Here is a 20,522-nt window from a genome sequence, read left to right as displayed (position 1 = left end):
AGGTTGTATTAGGTAGGATAGTTTTATTAATACTACAATTTTTGCTACCTGCATTACATTTTATTTATATTTGTATTTATTTTTTCTTTTGTTATCTACACTAATAAAACTTATCTATTTTACCCTTAAAATAAATAATATTAAGATTCATAAAAAATAAATAAATAAACAAACAAACATATTGCAAGTGTTCATCTTCATCTTCTTCCCTAATATAAAAAAATTATTTTCAACTTCTTCATTTTTATCTCCTGTATTTTATTTATTTATTTTTTTTGATTTTCAATTATTTATCAAGATACAAAATTTCCTTTTCACATGCAAGTGTTTGAATAAAACCAACCGCCGTGAGTAGGTTAAGAGAGCTGCAACAAGTGGATATAAACTTTATCTTCTATTAGTTGCTGTTCCTATTATTTTTTTTCTCTCCCTAATATTGTCAAGCAACAACCTTAAACATATTCATCAAAAATTAAAAGACCCATAAGCATTTTTTCCTTGTAGTTTCTATTTTTGCACATTTTCAATAGAATTTATGGATCTGATTTTGGGCATGGTTCTCGGTCATGGCAATAAAGTAAAAATAAAATACTATAAGCAGAAGATTTGATTCTGGGTTTTAACGAATGCTTTCTATTCTATTCTTCTAAAATCAGTATCCTTCTTCAAGTTTAATTTAGTAATTTATTCAATGGGATTTCTTATTTATAGGTTACATGTACATACAAAAATGGGAAAAGGACAGGTTCTTAGAGAAAAGTTTTCCCTCAGTTTTGTTAAAATCCCATATCGGCTTTTACTTATACCAGTTTGATTTTCTTGCTTTTTATTTTTATTTTTATTCTTTTATTTTACTTTTTATTTTTTTTTCTAACATGCAACATGAGACCTTATGATCACCTTACGATTGGACGGTTATGCCTCGTCGGATGGTCCCACATAAGTTTTTACTCAAAATTAGAGCTTTGCAATGAAATATATTGTATTTTCAATTTTTTTATTTAATTAAGAAAATTATTATTTTAGCCAAAAAAAAAATATTAATTTTTACAAATGGATAAATTTAGAATATAGAAATATTATTAAAAAAAGATAGTGTGGGTAGCTAAAAATGTAATATTAATAGAATCATCCTTTTTAGGTATTACTACAATTATTTTTCTTATCTTTTCTCTTAAAATCAATATTTATATTATAATCAAGCGGGAAAGAATGTATTCCTATATATTATTTACATGTAGTAAAATTGTTACTCCATATTGAAGATGATTTGCAATCAATTAATTCAAATTAAACAATCATTCATATAATTGTATAATTAACATTGATATTTATCAAATTTATTAGACCTATAAATTTAGTTAAGTTATATTGAAACATGTTCCTAATTCCAACATATAACGAGAATGTGTTAACATGTTAAGCATTAAAGCTGCTATAAACTTATTCCAAAAAAAAAAAAAAACTGCTATATATTAGTTTATGTTTATGATTTGAAGTTAAAAATCTAGTTAAAAAAGTGATAATTGTTAATTTTTACTATGTTAACAAAGCTTCAGCATAAAATGGAAACTGTATGTCCAGATCAAAATCTTCTATAAACTATTTACTTATTTTTGTATTATATTACAATAATTCTACTATGCAAAATAACTATAAAATCAATATAAAACATAGATATGTATAAATAGGAATGCTTTTCTGGTGAAAAATGAATAGTAATTTTACATATATAGGTGGCAAGTAAAAATATTTAACTTTACCCTGCTCATGTGTTTTGGATGTCTAATTTAACTCAATCCGAAATTGAACCAACTATATCACACATTAAAATACTTAAAATTTTAAAGAAATGGATTGGGTTTTAAATAATTGGTTGAGCTGTAATCTACCTTAGTACAATCTCCTATGGAATATTGAAAATCATTTTTATTTTTATTTTTTCATATATATAAAAAAGTAAAATATTGATAATCTAAATCTCTTTAAGTCCATCTAAAATGTATTAAAATTTTGAAGGAGAATCAATTTCTTAAAAGTTACTGTTTCTGAAATTTATTTTCTAAGAATTTATTCTATTATATTGTTTGATAATAAATAGAATTCTGTTTATGATTTACAAGTAATTAAATTGATTTGTGTGTTTAAAAATTGAAGTTAAATTTGCCTTTAACAAAAATATTTAAAATAACTTTTATAAAGAATTTAAGAATAGTATTTTTATTCATACTATAAAAGTTACAAAACACTATTCTACGTATACTCATAATAAAATTTATTTTTTAACCATCCACACTTATATATTATACCTATTTTACTCTTCATTAAAAAAAAAAAAAACTAAATACACTACAATCCATTTTCTAAAAACAACCCAACTTTTCCCAAAAGAAAAAAATAATAAACCGATCAAATAAAAAAAGCATCTACAAAATGGTCCACTTTATCAAATACCCATTCGTTCAATTCTTGGTGGGTTTGGTTTTAGCCTTTTTTGCTAAAAAATCAACAACGATTTTAATAAAAATCATTGTTTTTGTTACGGAATTGAGAGAAAAACAAATAGCAACGAAAACAAAGAAAGCGAAGAACAAACACAAATTAACGTGGAAACCCTTGATGGGAAAAACCACGGGCAGGGAGAACAAATCCAATATCGAAAGATTGGTACAAAAAGTGAGCCTGACTGCGCGATACCTTCTTACCCTAATTACAGCCGAAAACTAAATATATATAGTACAGAAGAAACCCTAAAATTGAACAGGTCCATACCGCGGGGGCGCTGCCCCCGCACCACCACAGAGCTCCAAATTTTTCTCCAAAATTTAGTTTCACCAAATGGGTCGCACCCGCGAGCTTTTCGAGTCGGGTCAACAAGAATTCGGGTCACAAACTCTAACAATCTCCACCTTAACACGAATTCCATATAAGGAATGAAAAACATACAAAACTCCAATCTTCGATAAAAGTTGCCATCCTCTTCCACAAAAGTCCCTAAAAGGCAAAGCTCAACAACAAACACCAACCAAGTCCAAGCAATGTTCAAACTTGGCTACTGGAAGTGCCTTGGTCATCATGTCAGCAGGATTATCATGAGTACTCACCTTGCTGACAACAATATCTCCACGAGCAATAACATCACGTACAAAATGATACCGAACATCTATATGTTTTGTCCTCTCGTGAAACATCTGATCCTTAGTGAGATAGATAGCACTCTGACTATCACAATTGATGACCGTACTCTCCTGCTCAGAGCTCAACTCACCTATCAACGCCCTTAACCAAATAGCTTCTTTCACCGCTTCAGCTATAGCCATATATTCAGCTTCTGTAGTTGATAGTGCAACTGTTGCTTGCAAAACAGACTTCCAACTGATAGAAGTATCTCCAAGAGTAAATACATAACCAGTAGTGGACCTCCTTCTATCAAGGTCCCCAGCAAAATCTGCATCAACATATCCACGTACACCCTCCTTACTTCCACCAAACTCTAAACAAGTGTTAGTAGTGCCTCTCAAGTACCTTAGAATCCATTTGACAGCTTGCCAGTGTTGTTTGCCAGGATTAGCCATATACCGGCTCACAACACTAACAGCATGTGCAATGTCAGGACGGGTACACACCATAGCATACATCAAACTACCAACAGCACTAGAATAAGGAACATGTGACATATACTCAATATCTCTATCCGACTGTGGTGACATATCAGCAGACAATCTAAAATGAGTAGCTAATGGAGTACTTACAGGTTTAGCGTTCTTCATTCCAAAACGCTCCAGAACTTTCTCAACAAAAGATCTTTGAGTCAAGAAAAGTTTACCTGCAGATCTATCTCTCTCAATCTCCATACCAAGAATCTTCTTTGCCGCTCCCAAATCTTTCATCTCAAATTCACCACTCAATTCTGCTTTCAATCTGTTGATATCGGATTTCTTCTTGGCCACTATCAGCATATCATCAACATAAAGCAACAAATAGATAAATGAGCCATCTTCCAACTTCCTAAAATACACACAGCTATCATATTGGCTTCTAGAATAGCCATGGCTAAACATAAACCCATTAAACCGCTTGTACCACTGACGAGGGGATTGCTTCAAACCATACAAGGACCTTTTCAACAAACACACATGATCCTCTTTTCCTTCAACCTCGAAACCTTCGGGTTGCTGCATATAAATTGTCTCCTCAAGCTCACCATGCAAGAAAGCGGTCTTCACATCTAGTTGCTCCAACTCTAAATCATGCATAGCAACTAGCGCTAACAAAGCACGAATAGAAGTATGTTTAACGACAGGGGAAAATATATCATTAAAATCAACTCCCTGTACCTGTGAATACCCCTTCGCTACTAAACGTGCTTTGTACCTCGCATCTTCAACACCAGGGATGCCTTCTTTCTTTTTGTAGACCCACTTGCATCCCACAATCTTCTTACCCTCTGGAGGTAATGCTAACTCCCAAGTGTGGTTCTTATGAAGCGACTCCACCTCTTCCTGCATAGCAATTAACCACTTTGCAGAATCCTCACATGAAATGGCTTCATGATAGTTGCAAGGATCACTGGGACTCTCGATCTCCTGTGCTGCAACACAAGCAAAAGTGACATAGTCTGCTAAACTAGAGGGCTTCTTGATCTCCCTGCGAGGTCTATCCTTGGCAATCGAATGCTCCTGCACCTCCTCAATTCTCTCTTCTTCCACATGAGTGGGTGTCTCAAATGGGCCTGCAACTGAACCATTCTGTGAAGTACTTACTTCCTCCACCCTAAACTCCACCTGCTTTGGCATACTGTCTGAAACAACGAGCTCCTTTTTCGGATGCAGCATTGCCATCTCATCAAACACAACATCCCTGCTAATCACAACCTTAGATGACTTTGGATCAGGAAGCCAAACTCTGTATCCTTTTACACCCTGCGGGTAACCAAGAAATATGCCCTTCTTCGATCTAGGCTCAAGCTTACCATCATTAACATGAACATAGGCAGGGCATCCAAACACCTTCAAATCTAAATAATTAGCAGGTTTTCCAGACCATACCTCTTCAGGAGTCTTGCAATCGATTGCTGCCGATGGAGAACGATTCACCAAGTAGCAAGCTGTAGCAGCTGCTTCTGCCCAAAAGTCCTGTGCTAACCCAGAATTCGACAGCATGCATCGGACTTTCTCCATAAGAGTTCTGTTCATCCGCTCAGCCACACCATTTTGCTGCGGAGTTTCTCTAACTGTGAGATGTCTAACGATCCCTTCGTTTCTACAAAACTCATTGAAAACACCATCACAGAACTCCAATCCATTATCTGTACGAAGGCGCTTCACCCTTCTTTCCGTCTGCTTCTCTACCAAAGCTTTCCATTGCTTGAAGATAGCAAATACGTCATTCTTGTGCTTCAAAAAATATACCCAGACCTTCCTGGAGAAATCATCAATGAAGGTCAACATATATCTGCCACCACCCTTAGAAGCAGTACGTGCGGGTCCCCAAAGATCTGAATGAATATAGTCTAGAGTACCTTTGGTTTTGTGAATTCCAGTACTGAAGCTAACTCTCTTCTGCTTCCCAAACACACAATGTTCACAAAACTCCAACTTCGAGATACTCCGATCACCAAGCAAACTCCGTTTGCTCAACATCGCCAAACCTTTCTCACTCATATGGCCCAATCTCATATGCCACAAACGAGTAACATCCGAATCTGACATGGACACTGAAACAGCAGCCGACCCCATTACCACAGAACCCTGTAGCCTGTATAATGTACCAACCAGGCTAGCTTTCATCACCACCAAAGCACCCTTCAGAACCCTCAAAACTCCACCTCCACCAGCAAAAGAACAACCAGACTTGTCCAAAGCAGATAAAGAAATTAAATTTTTAGACATATCTGGAACGTGACGTACCTCAGATAGTGTTCTAATAATTCCATCATGCATCTTCACCCTTACAGTTCCAATGCCGATGACACAGCAAGGATGATCATCTCCCATCAGCACAACACCTTTATCCACCGGAACATAAGAAGAGAACCAATCCCTATGGAGACAGATGTGAAACGAACAGGCTGAATCCAAAATCCATCCCTGCTTGCCCGAACTATCCTCAGTCACTGAATAAACATCTCCATCTTCAATTTCCTCATGTGCGACACTGGCTTCGGCATGTTCCTTACTCTTTTCATTATTTTTATTCTGAAGCTTACGACATTCAGTTTTGATGTGCCCCTTTTTCTTACAGTAGTGACAAATAAGGTTTCTGAACCTTGACTTCGATCTTGGCCGACTACCACCATTGTTATTTTGATCTCTAGATGATGTTCTACCTCTAACAATCAAACCCTCTCCTCCGGAACTCCCAAAATTATTGTTATCCGAACTGCTGGTCAACTCCTTATCAAACAACTCCTTAGAATATAAAGAAGCTTTCACATCCTCCAATTTTAGGGTTTTATTACTGTAAATCAAAGTCTCCCTAAAATTTTTATACGATGGAGGTAAGGAACGCAGTAGCATTAGGGCCTGATCTTCATCATCATATTTAATGTCCATGTTTGCCAGATCCAACAAAATAGTAGAAAAATCATCTATGTGTGTTTTAATAGATGTACCTTCAACCATAGAAAGGGTGTATAGACGGTGCTTCGCAATCAGTTTCGTTGTGAGATTCTTTGTGATGTACAAAGATTCCAACTTGTCCCATAAGTCCTTTGTTGTCTTCTGATCAAGGACCTCCCTCAAAACTTCATTGGACAAGCATAGCTAAATGGTGGATAGGGCACGCTCATCAACCTCGGCTTTCTTTTCGGCATCCCACGAAGACGGCATCTGCTCCTTGCCAACCAACGCCTTGTGTAAACCCTTCTGTGTCAAAATCGCCTTCATCTTGACTTGCCACATGGAGAAACTCATGTTGCGCTCAAATCTCTCAATGTCGAACTTTGTTGCCATGATCGAAAAAAAAAAAATTCCCAAATAGATCGATGCGGCTCTGATACCACTTGTTACGGAATTGGGAGAAAAACAAATAGCCACGGAAACAAAGAAAGCGAAGAACAAACACAAATTAACGTGGAAACCCTTGATGGGAAAAACCACGGGCAGGGAGAACAAATCCAATATCGAAAGATTGGTACAAAAGGTGAGCCTGACTGCGCGATACCTTCTTACCCTAATTACAGCTGAAAACTAAATATATATAGTACAGAAGAAACCCTAAAATTGAACAGGTCCATACCGCGGGGGCGCTGCCCCCGCACCACCACAGAGCCCCAAATTTTTCTCCAAAATTTAGTTTCACCAAATGGGTCGCACCGCGAGCTTTTCGAGTCGGGTCAACAAGAATTCGGGTCACAAACTCTAACAGTTTTGATATTTGTTCTAAAAAAAAAAAAACTTTTTTCCTCTTATTTCCCCATCTCTTTCATCTTCTTAAGCATGTGGAAACGAATTTGCTAGTTGTTGTACGTACTTATCTCTCCTCGCTGTTCATCGTCTCCATTTATTGGTCATCCAAAGATATTCAAATATCCATTCTTTTAATTATTTTTTTCATAAATTTAAAGCTTGGTATTTGAATATCTATTTCCAAAGTAAAATCCAGAATAACAGATATATCCATTGTAGACAAACTAAGCTGAGCTTTAGCTGAAATTCGAATACCCTGTTTCACATTTTGGGAATATCTGATTTGGTTAAAGGATTAGGGAACTGTAGGACTAGATGAAACAACTTATATGTGAAAACAAAAACTTAGGGTTACTACTTTGCAGAGTATATAATATAAACATATATATATATATATATATATATATATATATATATATATATATATATATATATATGTATAATTTTTTGAAAGGCTATTTAAAACATTTTATCCATGATATTATCAAAATATTAAAAATTTTAAAATTATAATGCATTTAGTAAGTTTTATAGTGTAAATAGAATTGCCAAAATTACCCATTTAAATGACATTTTTTTCATGGGGATTATTTTCCACCATATTTTTAATGTTTCATCTCACATCTTTTTTACTCTTAAAAACTTTTTAAATACTAGGAAAATTCAATTTTTAAAGGAATTTTTCATTTCCCATTAACATGGAGAAAATCCAAACAAGACTCTAGGAAAAAGTTAGGGCGTGTCTTGTAATGTTTTACAAAATGATTTTGATCAAAAATACATTTAGTAGCTTTATTTGAAATTTAGATTTTGAAAAAAAGGTTGAAAACATTCTTTAAAAGATGAGTAAATTTAAAAAATATCCAAAAGACATTTTACATGAATCTAAAAAATTTTAAAAACAAATATATAAAAGGATATAAATACTGAATAATGCTAGAGATGCCATTTAGATTGCTAAATTATTTATTAAGTGTATATTTGTTATTATTTGATTGGTTTATATTTAATTATATTTATCTTTTAAGGGTTGATTTATTCATATTTTGTTTATATTAATTTGTTAACCAATCAAATAATGATAATTATATTTTTGGAAAATAATTTAGTAGGTTATTTAGTGCCTCCAGCATTACTTATAGATAATATTTGTTCTTTTAAATAAAAATATTTATTGTATATAGAAATGTATTTAACATATATCAAATACAAAGATAAATAATAATTATCATTTTCAAAACCAAATATTTTCTTTACCATACAAATATATATCATATTTACCATTTGCCAAACATAATTTTATTATTTTCATTATCATAAAATATTTTGAAAATATTACCAAACATGTTTTTAAATTTTAAGAATACAAAAGTTAATTTACCATTTTCATTGTACTAGAATAATTTATAAAAATTATTTTTAAAGACTTTACCGAACATGCCCTTAATTTCCCGGTCTAACATGCCAGAAGTTTGTTTACATACCCGGCTTCACAACAAAGCTATTTATTTTCATCTTATCTTCCAAAACAGTACATTTTTGTTTGGCTTATTTGTGGATATTTTCCTTGTGCGGTTGTACCTTCCTCATTTTTCTTCTGCCTTGCAGTATCTTTTTAACTTGTTTGTACTAAGAAAATTACTAATTGCTTTGATTCCAAATCACAGATAAAAGAGAAGAAATTGCTCTACAATGTGATATAAAAATCATGTAGTAATTTTCTAAATAAAGATAAATATTGTTATAGACATAGCTAGCTTTACTACCCAATTCAGAGAGTTGCTGAGTCTAAAATTCATCTTCCTTAAAGACAAGTTATGTTCCCCAACCAAAATAATATATATATGTATATATATATATATATATATATATATATATATATATATTCTATTAAAATAAAAAAGTTATGATAATAAATGTTCAACCAAAAGGGACATTTGAATTTCCAACAAGATCATTTATTTTTGGCTTAAAAACATTGTCATAATTGGGCAGGTAAAAGTACTAAATAGTATAGTCCGGTACACTTTTTAATTGGTTTTAAACCAAATGGTAGTAGGTTACTGAATTTAATATGCTTTAACAACTTCCCTAATTTTGGGCCCCTTACAACTTTTGAGTCCTATCATTTACTCTATAGTCTATATTTACCTGCTCTTTGCAGATATGCCATCTCCTGCAAAGACACTAGTTGATTTCCTAATCTTACTGATGGGAACTTTCTCATCCTATTTTTTAATTCTTCAATTGCGTTGTAAACAGGTCTTCCTCTATCCTTTTTTTTTTTTTTTTACTCTGAATATGTTTAGCTTTGGAAAAGAAATGAATGCATATCCCATTGAAATTATGGTCAAAATAATAATACTACAATCTACATCATAAATTAAATCCCCTTTACAAAATGCCAATATGCCACTTTGGCGTCTCAGTTTGACATGGACTTTTGTATTTGGTCACACACAGTTCCACAGCTTCAAAACTTCCTTTCTCATTTTCTTGGTTCTCATACAACCACATCCACCATCGTCTCTAGGAAACCTCCTCACACTTACATTCCTCTTCAACCGATGAGGAATGTCAGGAAAACAAAAGAAAAGGAAATACAATTTTTGATAGGGAAATTTTTTGTTGGGGCAATATTTAATGAGGAACTTAAATGTTAGTAGTTAGTACTTATTGATGACATTTATATTTAATATATATATTTTTCCAGTGATATGTATTAATTGAGGAGGGAGATTTCTTATATCTGCAGGCTCACAAAAATGTTTAAATTTTTTTGACGCACCTCTCTATAAATCAAAAACTTTCTCATGGTGATGCGAAATTGCATCTTTGGGTACAAAGAGAATGAAGGAATATTCTTTGCCACAGGGGTTCTGTCCAAAAAAAGGGTAATACTTGTCCATTTCACACTTTTTTTTTTTTTTAATGACGTATTTTTAGGGTAAAATATCCACTACTATAGCATAGATAATATTTCATCTTACATCAATGACAAATAACATTTTGGGTTCCACGGACCACAAAAAAATCCTTCTAGTGCTAACACTCTATTTCCATCTGCTTTCTTTTGTCACTCTCAGATCCAACCACCATCCAAAATTTCCATAAACAAACAAATTAGATGGGGGTCTACATTTTTTTTTAGTATCACCCTATATTTAACGGCAACTTTACCCACCACAATTACTTTCTTATCAACTTCTTATATATATATATATATATATATATATATACATGTATTCTGTCCAACAGCACACAGCCTCACATACTTAGACCACCACCATATGAAACACAACCAATCATCATCTTCCATGGACTGGTTTTCATGGCTATCAAAGACTACCCTCGACACATCGCACATCTACGAGTACGGCCTTGTCTTCGCACGTAACGAGCTCCAATTCGATGACATAACCTACTTCAACCACGAATTCCTTCAGAGCATGGGCATTTCTGTGGCCAAGCACAGGCTGGAGATTCTCAAGCTTGCTAGGAAGGAAAATGGAGGCACCACAAAATCGCTTTCCCGGCTCATTTGGGCAATCAGCAAAACCAGGAAGAGCTTAGTTAAGTATTTTAGCAAGTTGGCTTTTCATGATCAGGAAATGTCACTTAAGGATTTTCCTGATTCAGCTCAGTCCAGAGAGTATTGGAAAGGAGTGTTGCTGAGGAGGCAGAGAAGTGAGGAATTGAAGGAAGATAGGCCTGTGCTCAAGACTAGGAGCATGGCTCTATCTGGGCCTATCGATGGGAGGGTCCATGAGAGATTGATGGCTCCAAACAATACAAGGAACTTGAAATTATCTGGGCCGCTTGATGGAAGGATGCACGATAGGCTGCTGTACACTAATAGGAGCCCAAGATTTACTCGGACCCTGGATGGTAGGGCTATAGTGCCAGAGAGGTTGATGATCCCAATCCCAAACAATTGGAGCCCAAAATTGTCTGGGCCGTTGGATTACAGGGCAGATGATAGGGCCTTGAGCATAAATAGAAACCCAAAATTGTCTGGGCCTTTGGATGGAAGAGCTATGAGCCCAAAGTTCTGTACTCCATACGAGAAGGACAAAGGGGATGATGATTTTGATGATCATTCACTTTGGAGTGCACTCTTTCAGGATATGAAACCCACTTGAAACTTGTAATTGCTTTGGTTTGTACGGTGAGAGATATGGCATTCCCAATTTTTCATTTTCATTTTCATTTTCTTTTTTTCTTTTTTAAACAAGAATTTTTGTGTTTTCTAACTTCCAAACCCCGTGTTTTACTTCATGTTATATATATATATGTGTGTGTGTGTGTGTACAATTTCAGTGCTTTTGTGTTGAGCTCTATAATGCATATACAGGTCACTTTTTAAGGGCATATCTAAGTGCACTGTGACATCATAAACGGCCTTCAGTCTCTTTCATCTGAGTATGAATTGGCCTATGCTGGAAGTTTGTCAAACAGACAAATATCTTGTTATTGTGACCTTTCAATAATTTAATTTTAAACATAAATGTCCTACAGGAGAACAACCGAGATAATAGTGATTTTTGATGTTTAACCTTGAAATCTTGGTTCGTTCAGGCATATAACTAAAAATCCCTCATTTCCAAAATTAACATATGTTACAAAGAATTATAATTATCACCATCCTCTTTTACAATAAGATCCTACCCATTTTGAAGTATAAAGTTTCCATTTTTAGTTTGGTCCCTTTGTATATGCCATAAGTTGTACTTTTTGGACAATGATCCATTTTATTTTAACTACTATTCTTATATATTATTAGAACATAAACACGCTAGAATCAAAGGTCTCTCAATCTTGGTTATTATTTTTTTAATATATATTTGTATAATATATGTATATATATAGGATAGTAAAAAAGAAAATGAAATATACAGTGCAATACCTAACCAAAAAACGAGCTGTTAGCGTTGGAAATAATATGCCTATGAGTGGAGAGTAATTTTACTAATGCCCTTCCTGTTTCAGCAGACTAGTCATCTATTTTGTATATGTGCCTATCTCAATAAATTTGAAATCTGCACCCACTTGAATCATGGTTTATGATAAATAAAGCCAGTTTTCATACATATTTATAGCTTGGAGATCTGTCCCTCGAATAAATATTATTTATTGTATACATGTAGTTGTTCAGAGTTAGAACCAACTAACCATCAACATGATTTACCAAAAAACTAACCATCAACATGTCATTCATATTTCTTTTCTTAGCTGGGTCACATTTGCTGCTCAAATACCCTGATTAAGGGCCAAAGGACCAAAATTTTAGCCACATACTAAAACCACTACATATTTATCTGTACTTGTTCAAAAATATTATTTTACTATTACAACAACATACATGGACTCAGACTAGATCACATAAGTTGATTGCTTGCAGCTCAGAAACATATCATTGATGAGAATGCAAGAAACAAAACTTATTCGAGCAGGCCAAGTAGTTTATCAGCATGATGTGCTTCAGTAAGATGGCTCTCCAAAGATATAATTTAGTTTCCATGCCGCACCAAGTTAATGATTTTCACTTTGAGGCAGCCTAAAAGAACCCCCCGCATAGAGCATCTGGTAAACAGGCCTTATCCTGTAAGTCAGAATAATGGTCAACATGGTGCCTATGCCGCAGACAGCAGCCAGAACAAGAAATGTGAGCCTGAAGCAATTAGGACCCAAGCAGGAAGCACTCAAACCGGAAATATCAAGTGCCTGCTGCTTTGCTGCCTCGTTGTCATATACGTACCCTGCTAGGAGACCAGAAAAAAGCAACGCACCTAGTGGATTCCCTAGTGACATAAAATTGTAAAATATGCCAAAATGCTTCAACCCGAAAAGCTCAGAGACTGTTGGGATCATGATAGAAAATTGAACGCCATAGCAGGTACCAAGTAAAGCAATTGCAGCATATAAGGTACCACCAATTGCAGAAGCAAATAGAAGGTATGCAACTATCATGATTATTTGAGTGTATGTCATCCAAACAGTCCGAGGAATTGCTTTTGATCTGCAAAAGAATAGATTTCAAATTAGATCCTAAGAACAATTAATTTTGTTCAGGAAAGATTAGCTAGTCCACTCTCTTCTTTTTTTTTTTTTTTTTTTTTTTTTTTTTTTGGGACAGGGTGAAAGAAATTTTTATTTTTATTTATTTGTTTATTCTGTAAAGCATGGAGTACTACTTCTTGTTAATTTTCATCACCACGCATAGAATATTATAAATGCCAAAAACCAAAAGTCCAACGTGTACAGTAACATTTTTTGAATGATTTCTTGGGAAGCTTCAAAAACATGACCTTTAATTGAGTAATATGTTTGGGATGCCAAGGTCCAAACATAAGACTCTTTGGATTGATAACAATTAATCCACTCTATTCTAATTATCATTTCATTTGCCGATGACCTGCATTAAGGTTCTGAAATTCTGCAGTTTAAGAAATTATCTAGTTCATAACCATACACAGTTGCTAAGTTACAATACCCTGCTTCAGTCAAATTACTGTATGGATTACCATATGAGGATAAAATGTTACTAACCTGACAAAGTGTTCAGAAACAATACCTCCACCAAGACGACCCACAAAGTTGCAGAAGCTGAAGAGAGACAGTAGGATTGTGGTATCATGCAAACCTTGTGCAATCCCAATTTGGGCTAGATTATTGATAACTGTAACCCCTGAACCAACCCCCACAAAGTAAACCGAGAATAAAAGCCAGAAATCAGCCTTGATTATAGCTTGGCTAAATTTAAAATCCTCCCCTCTCTTCGGCCTTCTCTTCCTCTTCACCGCCCCTTCACCCTCAGCAAGAAGCATATCCACCTCAGAAATATTGTCACTTTCATTAAAGCTTCCTAGGTTTGTCGATGATGATGATGGCATCAGCAAAGGTTCTGTTTTGTCTGCATTATCTTCTTGTATCAAACCATCTGAAGACCCTACTTTTTGATTAAGTGTCCCTGGTATGGTGGCTCTAGCAGGATACAATGTCATTTTTACAGGGATTACAAGTGGGGCCATAAGAAGTACAATCATTATAAGAACAATAGCATTGGCAAGTGGAGCACTCAAAGAAAGTACATCATCCAATATTGTAGTTGCCAGCATATATAAGCCAAGCACAATGCTTGCAGCTTGGATGAAAAGAAAATGGCCATGCTCAGCAGAGTCTTCACCAGAAGCTGGAGTACAAGGCCTAACAAGATACATCAAAACAAAACATAGGACAGGAATCCCAACTGCAAGGAACAGTAGAAGCTTAGAGGAAGAATTACGAAGCAGTACACTGTAGACTTCTGTAAACACAGCAGCACTGAGCCCCCCATAACCTTTGAGAATACCAGCAACAGTGCCTCGACTAAGAGGGAAGTTCCTCATGTTGGTTACAAGGACTGCCGTGCTTAACCAAGCACTACTATTAGTGGCAACACAAAGAGCAGCCCATAACTGCAATAGCATTAATAAGAAAGATGAACTTAGATATTGTCCTTGGAAAGTCGCTGGACTTGTAGTCAAAACAATGTATGATAGCTTTAGCATTTTCTTAAGAGCTACATCAAAATTATTGCCAAAAAAAAAAAAAACTTCTCTTAAGTGTCCTAGATCAGAAGGCCATTCTTTTGTCAGAAATTACTATATGCCATTTTATATACAAATTATCTAAATACCAATGTCATAAATTTCCTGTTCAGTTTAGTTAAAGTGGGTAGGGAACTCTTCCAGGTGCTTTGCCTAGTGGAAGGGGGATATTACTGGGGAAGCTTTTTGAGCAGGAAGGAGCATGTCTCTGTGCTGATGTGTCCACACTCACAACCATGCACACCCACACATGCACAGAGAAAGATATATAAAATGAGAGAGATATTACTAGACCTAAAGAAGAAAGGAGATAGATACTTTCAGAGGTGCGGATTTCCCTATTTCCCTGGATGTAGATGTTAAATTTCTTCAGCTTTTTGCTAAGTGCATTGCAACTTATGCATGTTTTACCACAATAAAGAACATTGTATTTTTTAACTTTAGTCGAAGTATAAGTTGGTGGTTTAAAATTTTTTTGACAAAACCCCTTAAGCTCCAAGTTATCATGAATATTGAGTTCCAATAATTCATCTTGTTGAAAATGTTGAAAGTTGAGGATCTAAGTTACATTTGGTATTCGCTAATTGAAAAGGAATACATAAACATTGAATGATAACATTAGTTCAAGGATAATAGTGAAGTCCCCATCTCACTTAAAATTTCCAGATAAAAGAAACAGTTCAGCTGAAGCAACTTAAAAATGGACTCATTTAAATAATTCATATCAAATCCAAAAGCACAATGTGCAAATTCCACCATGAGCTATGCCATAAATCAACTAAGTTATATGGGATTCAACATAAAGATTGTTTCAAGGACCAACAATGTATTCAGCATGGTGGTTATTCACAATCTTTAAATGTGATAAAGAAAGTACAAAGTTTGATTTGTCAGTCCTAGTACTTCATATTTACTCAGTTTACAGTCCTTCTGACCTCCACAAACAGCAAGGCCAGATCAAGTTTAGATTTATCATTCACTGAAATAAAAAATAAAAAAAAAGAACCAATGTCAATCAAATCCAATGCAATTTGATTCTTTCAAAAAGCGGGAAAAACGGCCAACATATCGTCCAGAAACAAGAAAGAAAATCTACATGGAAAGATCATTCCAAATCAAAACAGGGAAAAAGGGTATGCTTAAATTTCCAATGGAAAAAACCATTAAGTTAAAAAAAAAAAAAAAAAAAGTCTATAACTTACCAACCAGTACGGCATAGAGAGAACTGTACCACTCACAGCAAGCCAAAGAACACCATAACCCAAAAAGCAAGCGACACCACCAATCAAAAGAACCAACCAAGGAGGAAACTTGTTGGAAGCAATCCCGGGAAGCAGGCCAACGTTTTCACCAACATCATTGGCGACACCAAGAATCGTAAGCTGGTGCTGGTTGAAACCCAGAACGGACTTGAGGGAATGAGAGTAAAGAGGGAAAGTGTAGGCATTTCCTGATGCTATCTGCAACCACACCGCTGCTCCTAATCCCACCCATGGTGGTCTTGAACCTGCTTTCAACGAAACCATTTGATAGATATGATTGATTTGGCTATTACAAACCCACCTTTCACCTTCACAGACCTCCCAAAGTTTTTGAAAACTAACAGAGTACTATGTTTCAAGTTCGACGGATGAGAGAGACAGAAAAAGAAAACTGTGTTTTTTGGCATGCCATTTGGGTTTCCTAGATTTCTGTTTCTCTGTCTTTTTATTTTTATTTTTTAAAATATATTTTCAATCGAGCTTTGCAGGAATTAGGCCCCAGTTCAGTTCTGTTCATCAAATACAAGATTGATTTGAAAAAGAAAAAAGCAAAAAAAAAAAAAAGATCTACTTTGGTGAAACTTTAATAAATGTTTACTGATTTTGTAACTAGAAACTGGTAAAGTACATATGGAAATTGCCAAGTGTGATGGTGAAGTGTTCAAAGCATACAGAAAGTATTTATTATTTTTTATATAATATGTTTGTCGTTTTTGGTGTTTTTGATAATGAATCTTAATGTTTTTTTTTTTTTTTTGGGTGAATAATGAAATTCTTAGATCTTAATCAAACTAGTTTCTTTCCCAGTTAACTAGGCTTAATATAAGCATTTGGTCTCATAAAATATCAGCTAGGGAAAAATTTTAATTTTTTGGATTAAAACGGACATCTCAATTTTTTTTTTTTTTTTGTTTGGTGAATAATGAAATTCTTATATCTTAATTTCTTTCCCAGTTAACCAGGCTTAATATGAGCACTTGGTCTCATGAATATCAGCTTGGGCAAATTTTTATTTTTATTTTTATTTTTGTATTTTTCGTAGAATTGATTTTTTTGGTAAAATTAATTGATCAATAAGAAAATGTGCAACTTTGTTGTGAGATTTGGATTTGGAATAAAACGGAAAGAGTCTTTTACACATTACCACATCTGATTTGTAACTCCATCATTGAAGACAAGTATCAGATCTCAAACGCAGAAAAAAGCATGAAGAGCATGACTCACCGCGTACGTGAGGTTATAAAGCCTTAAGAGGTGGCCCAGCTTGTCCGGTAGGATTCTGTCATCGGATCAGGCGATGATTCTGGGCTCGGGCCTTCATGGACCCATATATTACATGTCAAAAATTAGTAAAGGGGAAAATACAAAAATGTCTTGAAGGAAAGTACCAACCTTTTATATTTTCAATATTTTTGCCACCTTTCATATTCTTTAACTGACAAATTCTCCGAAACATTCCTTTCATTGAAAAAATTGAATTAAATTATTCAAAAATTGATTTCCATCCCCACCAGCCTCCCCCGCCCCATTAGCGCCTATCCTACACCGATATTCTTGCTCTCTTTGTAATTATAAATCTCCTCAATCTCCTTTTCAATTCTCTCACTTGCTATCCTTTTAAATTAAAAATGATCAGGATTAAGAAATCCACCGAAAGAATAAACCCACCATCATTAAGAAGATAACAACCAACAAGGAGTGAGTTGTTGTTGAATGGCTACCCACACGACTACAAACCTCAGGAACGACCTCTGAACAATTGAAGGCGCAACCAATATAGCAATTGTTGTAGCAACCCAAGGAGAAAGAACATGAGGTTAGGATCTTATTTCTAACAAAAAATGGTAAAAATTTGGTTGAAATTTGATTAGAGCTTAGATTTTTTATAATCTGATAAAGAATTAGCTGGAAAATTGTCCTACATGTCATAAGATATAGAGATTTTTAGGGGCTGTAAAAATATCTCGTCCTCCTCAAATGAAATATGTTGAAATTGTCTATCCCACCCATGAAAAAGGAACTTGCCTCTATGGCCCAACCTAAGTGTGAGGTACCGTTTAATGATTAGAATGATGAAACCCAAGCTTATGGCCAGCCTTGATTGCAAGGGAAGTTTGTTGAATCAATGGCATATGTTACCCCACCCCAATGCCTTGCCTCTGTGGCTGGGTAGTGTGTCCAATAAATGAAACAGGTGGATCTTGCTCCAAATGGCAAAGAAATTAGATTGGCCCTATCCTAATGCCCCGTCGTTTTGGTGGGTGATGTGTAGTTTGTTTCATAAAGCAAACCACCCAGCTAGCTCGCCCTTATGGTGGGGTAGTTTGTTTTCTGAAGAAAATAGGTTGACCCTGCCACATTGGCTTGCTTTAATGGTGAGTTCATTTGTTGTGTATTGTTTGTTATATTTGAATTGGTAAAATTATATGAATATGTTTGTTGTTGATTTTGTTATTTATTGTCACATGTTAATCCAAATTTCTAGAAGCATCTGTATGGGGATGATGAAAAATGGTATAACAAAATTTTATCATATGTTCAAACCTTCAAGGCACTTGAGTGTATCAAGGGCAAGCTAAACATGGAGCAGTTAAAGGAGTTCCATAAAACATGCTTTGGCCATTTATTAAACATGCCAAAGCTCAAGCGCTAAGGTTAGTTAATACACCACATAGGATTATGTATGGTGTACTCAGATGACGAATATATTTTGGAGTTCAATATACGTGGTATAGGCGCTTGTTACATAGACAAAGATTTTACAATGGTAATTGGATTAAGTTTAGTGGCAATATTGCTAACCATGCTGAGATTCGAGATATAAATATAAATTATATCAGGTAGACGTATCTGAAGAAGAGTTCGATTAATAAAGAGGAATTTGAGAAGATATTTTTAGATGCACATTTCGAAATTGATGAAGATGCAATGAAATGGCGTTGTTATACTTTTTGCACATTGGTCTATTAAGATTGCCCTGAAAAACTCGTAGAAACATGACTTTTGTGAGACTAGTAGAGGATTTGGATAAGTTCAATACGTATCCATGAGGTTCTACCTTAGCGACCAAACTGTTGGTTCATTAAAAAGCATCTTCAATGAATCTGTTAGTGCTAAAAATTGCAAATCCTTCTTGCACATGTGATCTTAATTGCTTCCCTTTAGCTTTTTAGGTGACATATTTTGATTTGTGTGTATATATATCCATAATCCATACAAATACATATATAAATAATGTATTTCTATGTTTTTTAATATGGAAATGTTATTATAGGTGTGGGCTTACAAAGTTATTCCTAAGATACGTGATGAGGGTATTGCAACGGTTGATAACCCTGTTATTGCATACATAACACACATATTGGGATGAACTTCTACTAAACATCCAAGTTTCAAAGATCTCTGTGATTCCATATTTGGGGAAAAAAAAGAAGGTAAGTATAAAAAGAAAAACACAATGGTTTTAATTAAGGTTTTAATTAACTATGTTTTGGGTTTTCCAATGTATTATGCAACTAACATAGAATGTGCACTTTGCAGTTTGAGGCAATACAATGGATTTTAAAGGCAACTATGAATGAATTGAGATAGGACTATATGCGTTTATGGCGTAATGGCCATACCAAACGCTGATTCCTAGCCCCACCAATCGTGGAGCTAGTTGAGCCAATTGTGGAGCCTGCAGCAGCTCAGTCAGTACTAGGATGTCATCATATGGGCCTAATGACGCCAGTGTAAGTGCCAGGGCTTTAATGATTATTCTATTGATTTGTTTGATAAAGATATGGACAATTGTACAAATGTTTACAAGCAACAAACAAACAAACAATAATTAGTTTTACATGATAGTTCTTAATGATAATGACTAATCAAATAAAAATTTCTTTTAAAAAGCTATCTCTTAATCTCTTTTATCTTTACTACATGGTCAAAGTCCTTGTTAGTCCAAACTTGCTATAGCTAACATGGATAATGATAATGACATGTCTTGCTTACTTAGATTCCTAGATGGATTATTATCCTCATTATACTAATCATCATGTCCCCTCAAACTAGTGTGTGGAATGGAAGAAACACCCAGTTTGTAGTGTAAAATCGTGAACTGTTTTGTAGGCAAAGGCACTGTAAAAATATCAATGATTTGCTTAGATGAAGGAAGATATCATGTAATCATATCACCATTTGCCACTTCATCTTATACAAAATGATAATCAACCTCAATGTGTTTCATTTGGGCATGAAAAAGAGGATTTATTGTCATA

General features: G+C 34.6%; 2 protein-coding genes and 1 long non-coding RNA gene across 3 annotated transcripts; 2 read left to right on the top strand and 1 right to left on the bottom strand.

Moving 5' to 3' along the window:
* The first annotated feature begins 10,626 nt into the window (after positions 1 to 10,626).
* Positions 10,627 to 11,775, top strand: LOC107415710 (uncharacterized). Its single transcript, XM_016024095.4, has one exon. The coding sequence runs from the start codon at positions 10,700 to 10,702 to the stop codon at positions 11,549 to 11,551; it is 852 nt and encodes a 283-aa protein (XP_015879581.2). The 5' UTR covers positions 10,627 to 10,699; the 3' UTR covers positions 11,552 to 11,775.
* A 747-nt stretch (positions 11,776 to 12,522) lies between these two features.
* LOC107415709 (protein NUCLEAR FUSION DEFECTIVE 4) lies at positions 12,523 to 16,849 on the bottom strand. Its single transcript, XM_016024094.4, has 3 exons — positions 16,201 to 16,849; positions 13,959 to 14,866; positions 12,523 to 13,428 (listed from the first exon to the last, which is right to left on the bottom strand). The coding sequence occupies exons 1-3, from the start codon at positions 16,522 to 16,524 to the stop codon at positions 12,942 to 12,944; spliced, it is 1,719 nt and encodes a 572-aa protein (XP_015879580.3). The 5' UTR covers positions 16,525 to 16,849; the 3' UTR covers positions 12,523 to 12,941.
* A 639-nt stretch (positions 16,850 to 17,488) lies between these two features.
* LOC125420657 (uncharacterized) lies at positions 17,489 to 20,157 on the top strand. Its single transcript, XR_007238878.2, has 3 exons — positions 17,489 to 18,076; positions 19,535 to 19,694; positions 19,801 to 20,157. It is a non-coding gene; the product is annotated as an uncharacterized LOC125420657 (long non-coding RNA).
* Positions 20,158 to 20,522: the final 365 nt, after the last annotated feature.

The sequence above is a fragment of the Ziziphus jujuba genome, chromosome 1, assembly GCF_031755915.1.
Source record: "Ziziphus jujuba cultivar Dongzao chromosome 1, ASM3175591v1".
Taxonomy (NCBI): domain Eukaryota; kingdom Viridiplantae; phylum Streptophyta; class Magnoliopsida; order Rosales; family Rhamnaceae; genus Ziziphus; species Ziziphus jujuba.
Note: the sequence above shows the minus strand (reverse complement) of the source record. Positions and strands in the feature narration are given on the sequence as shown.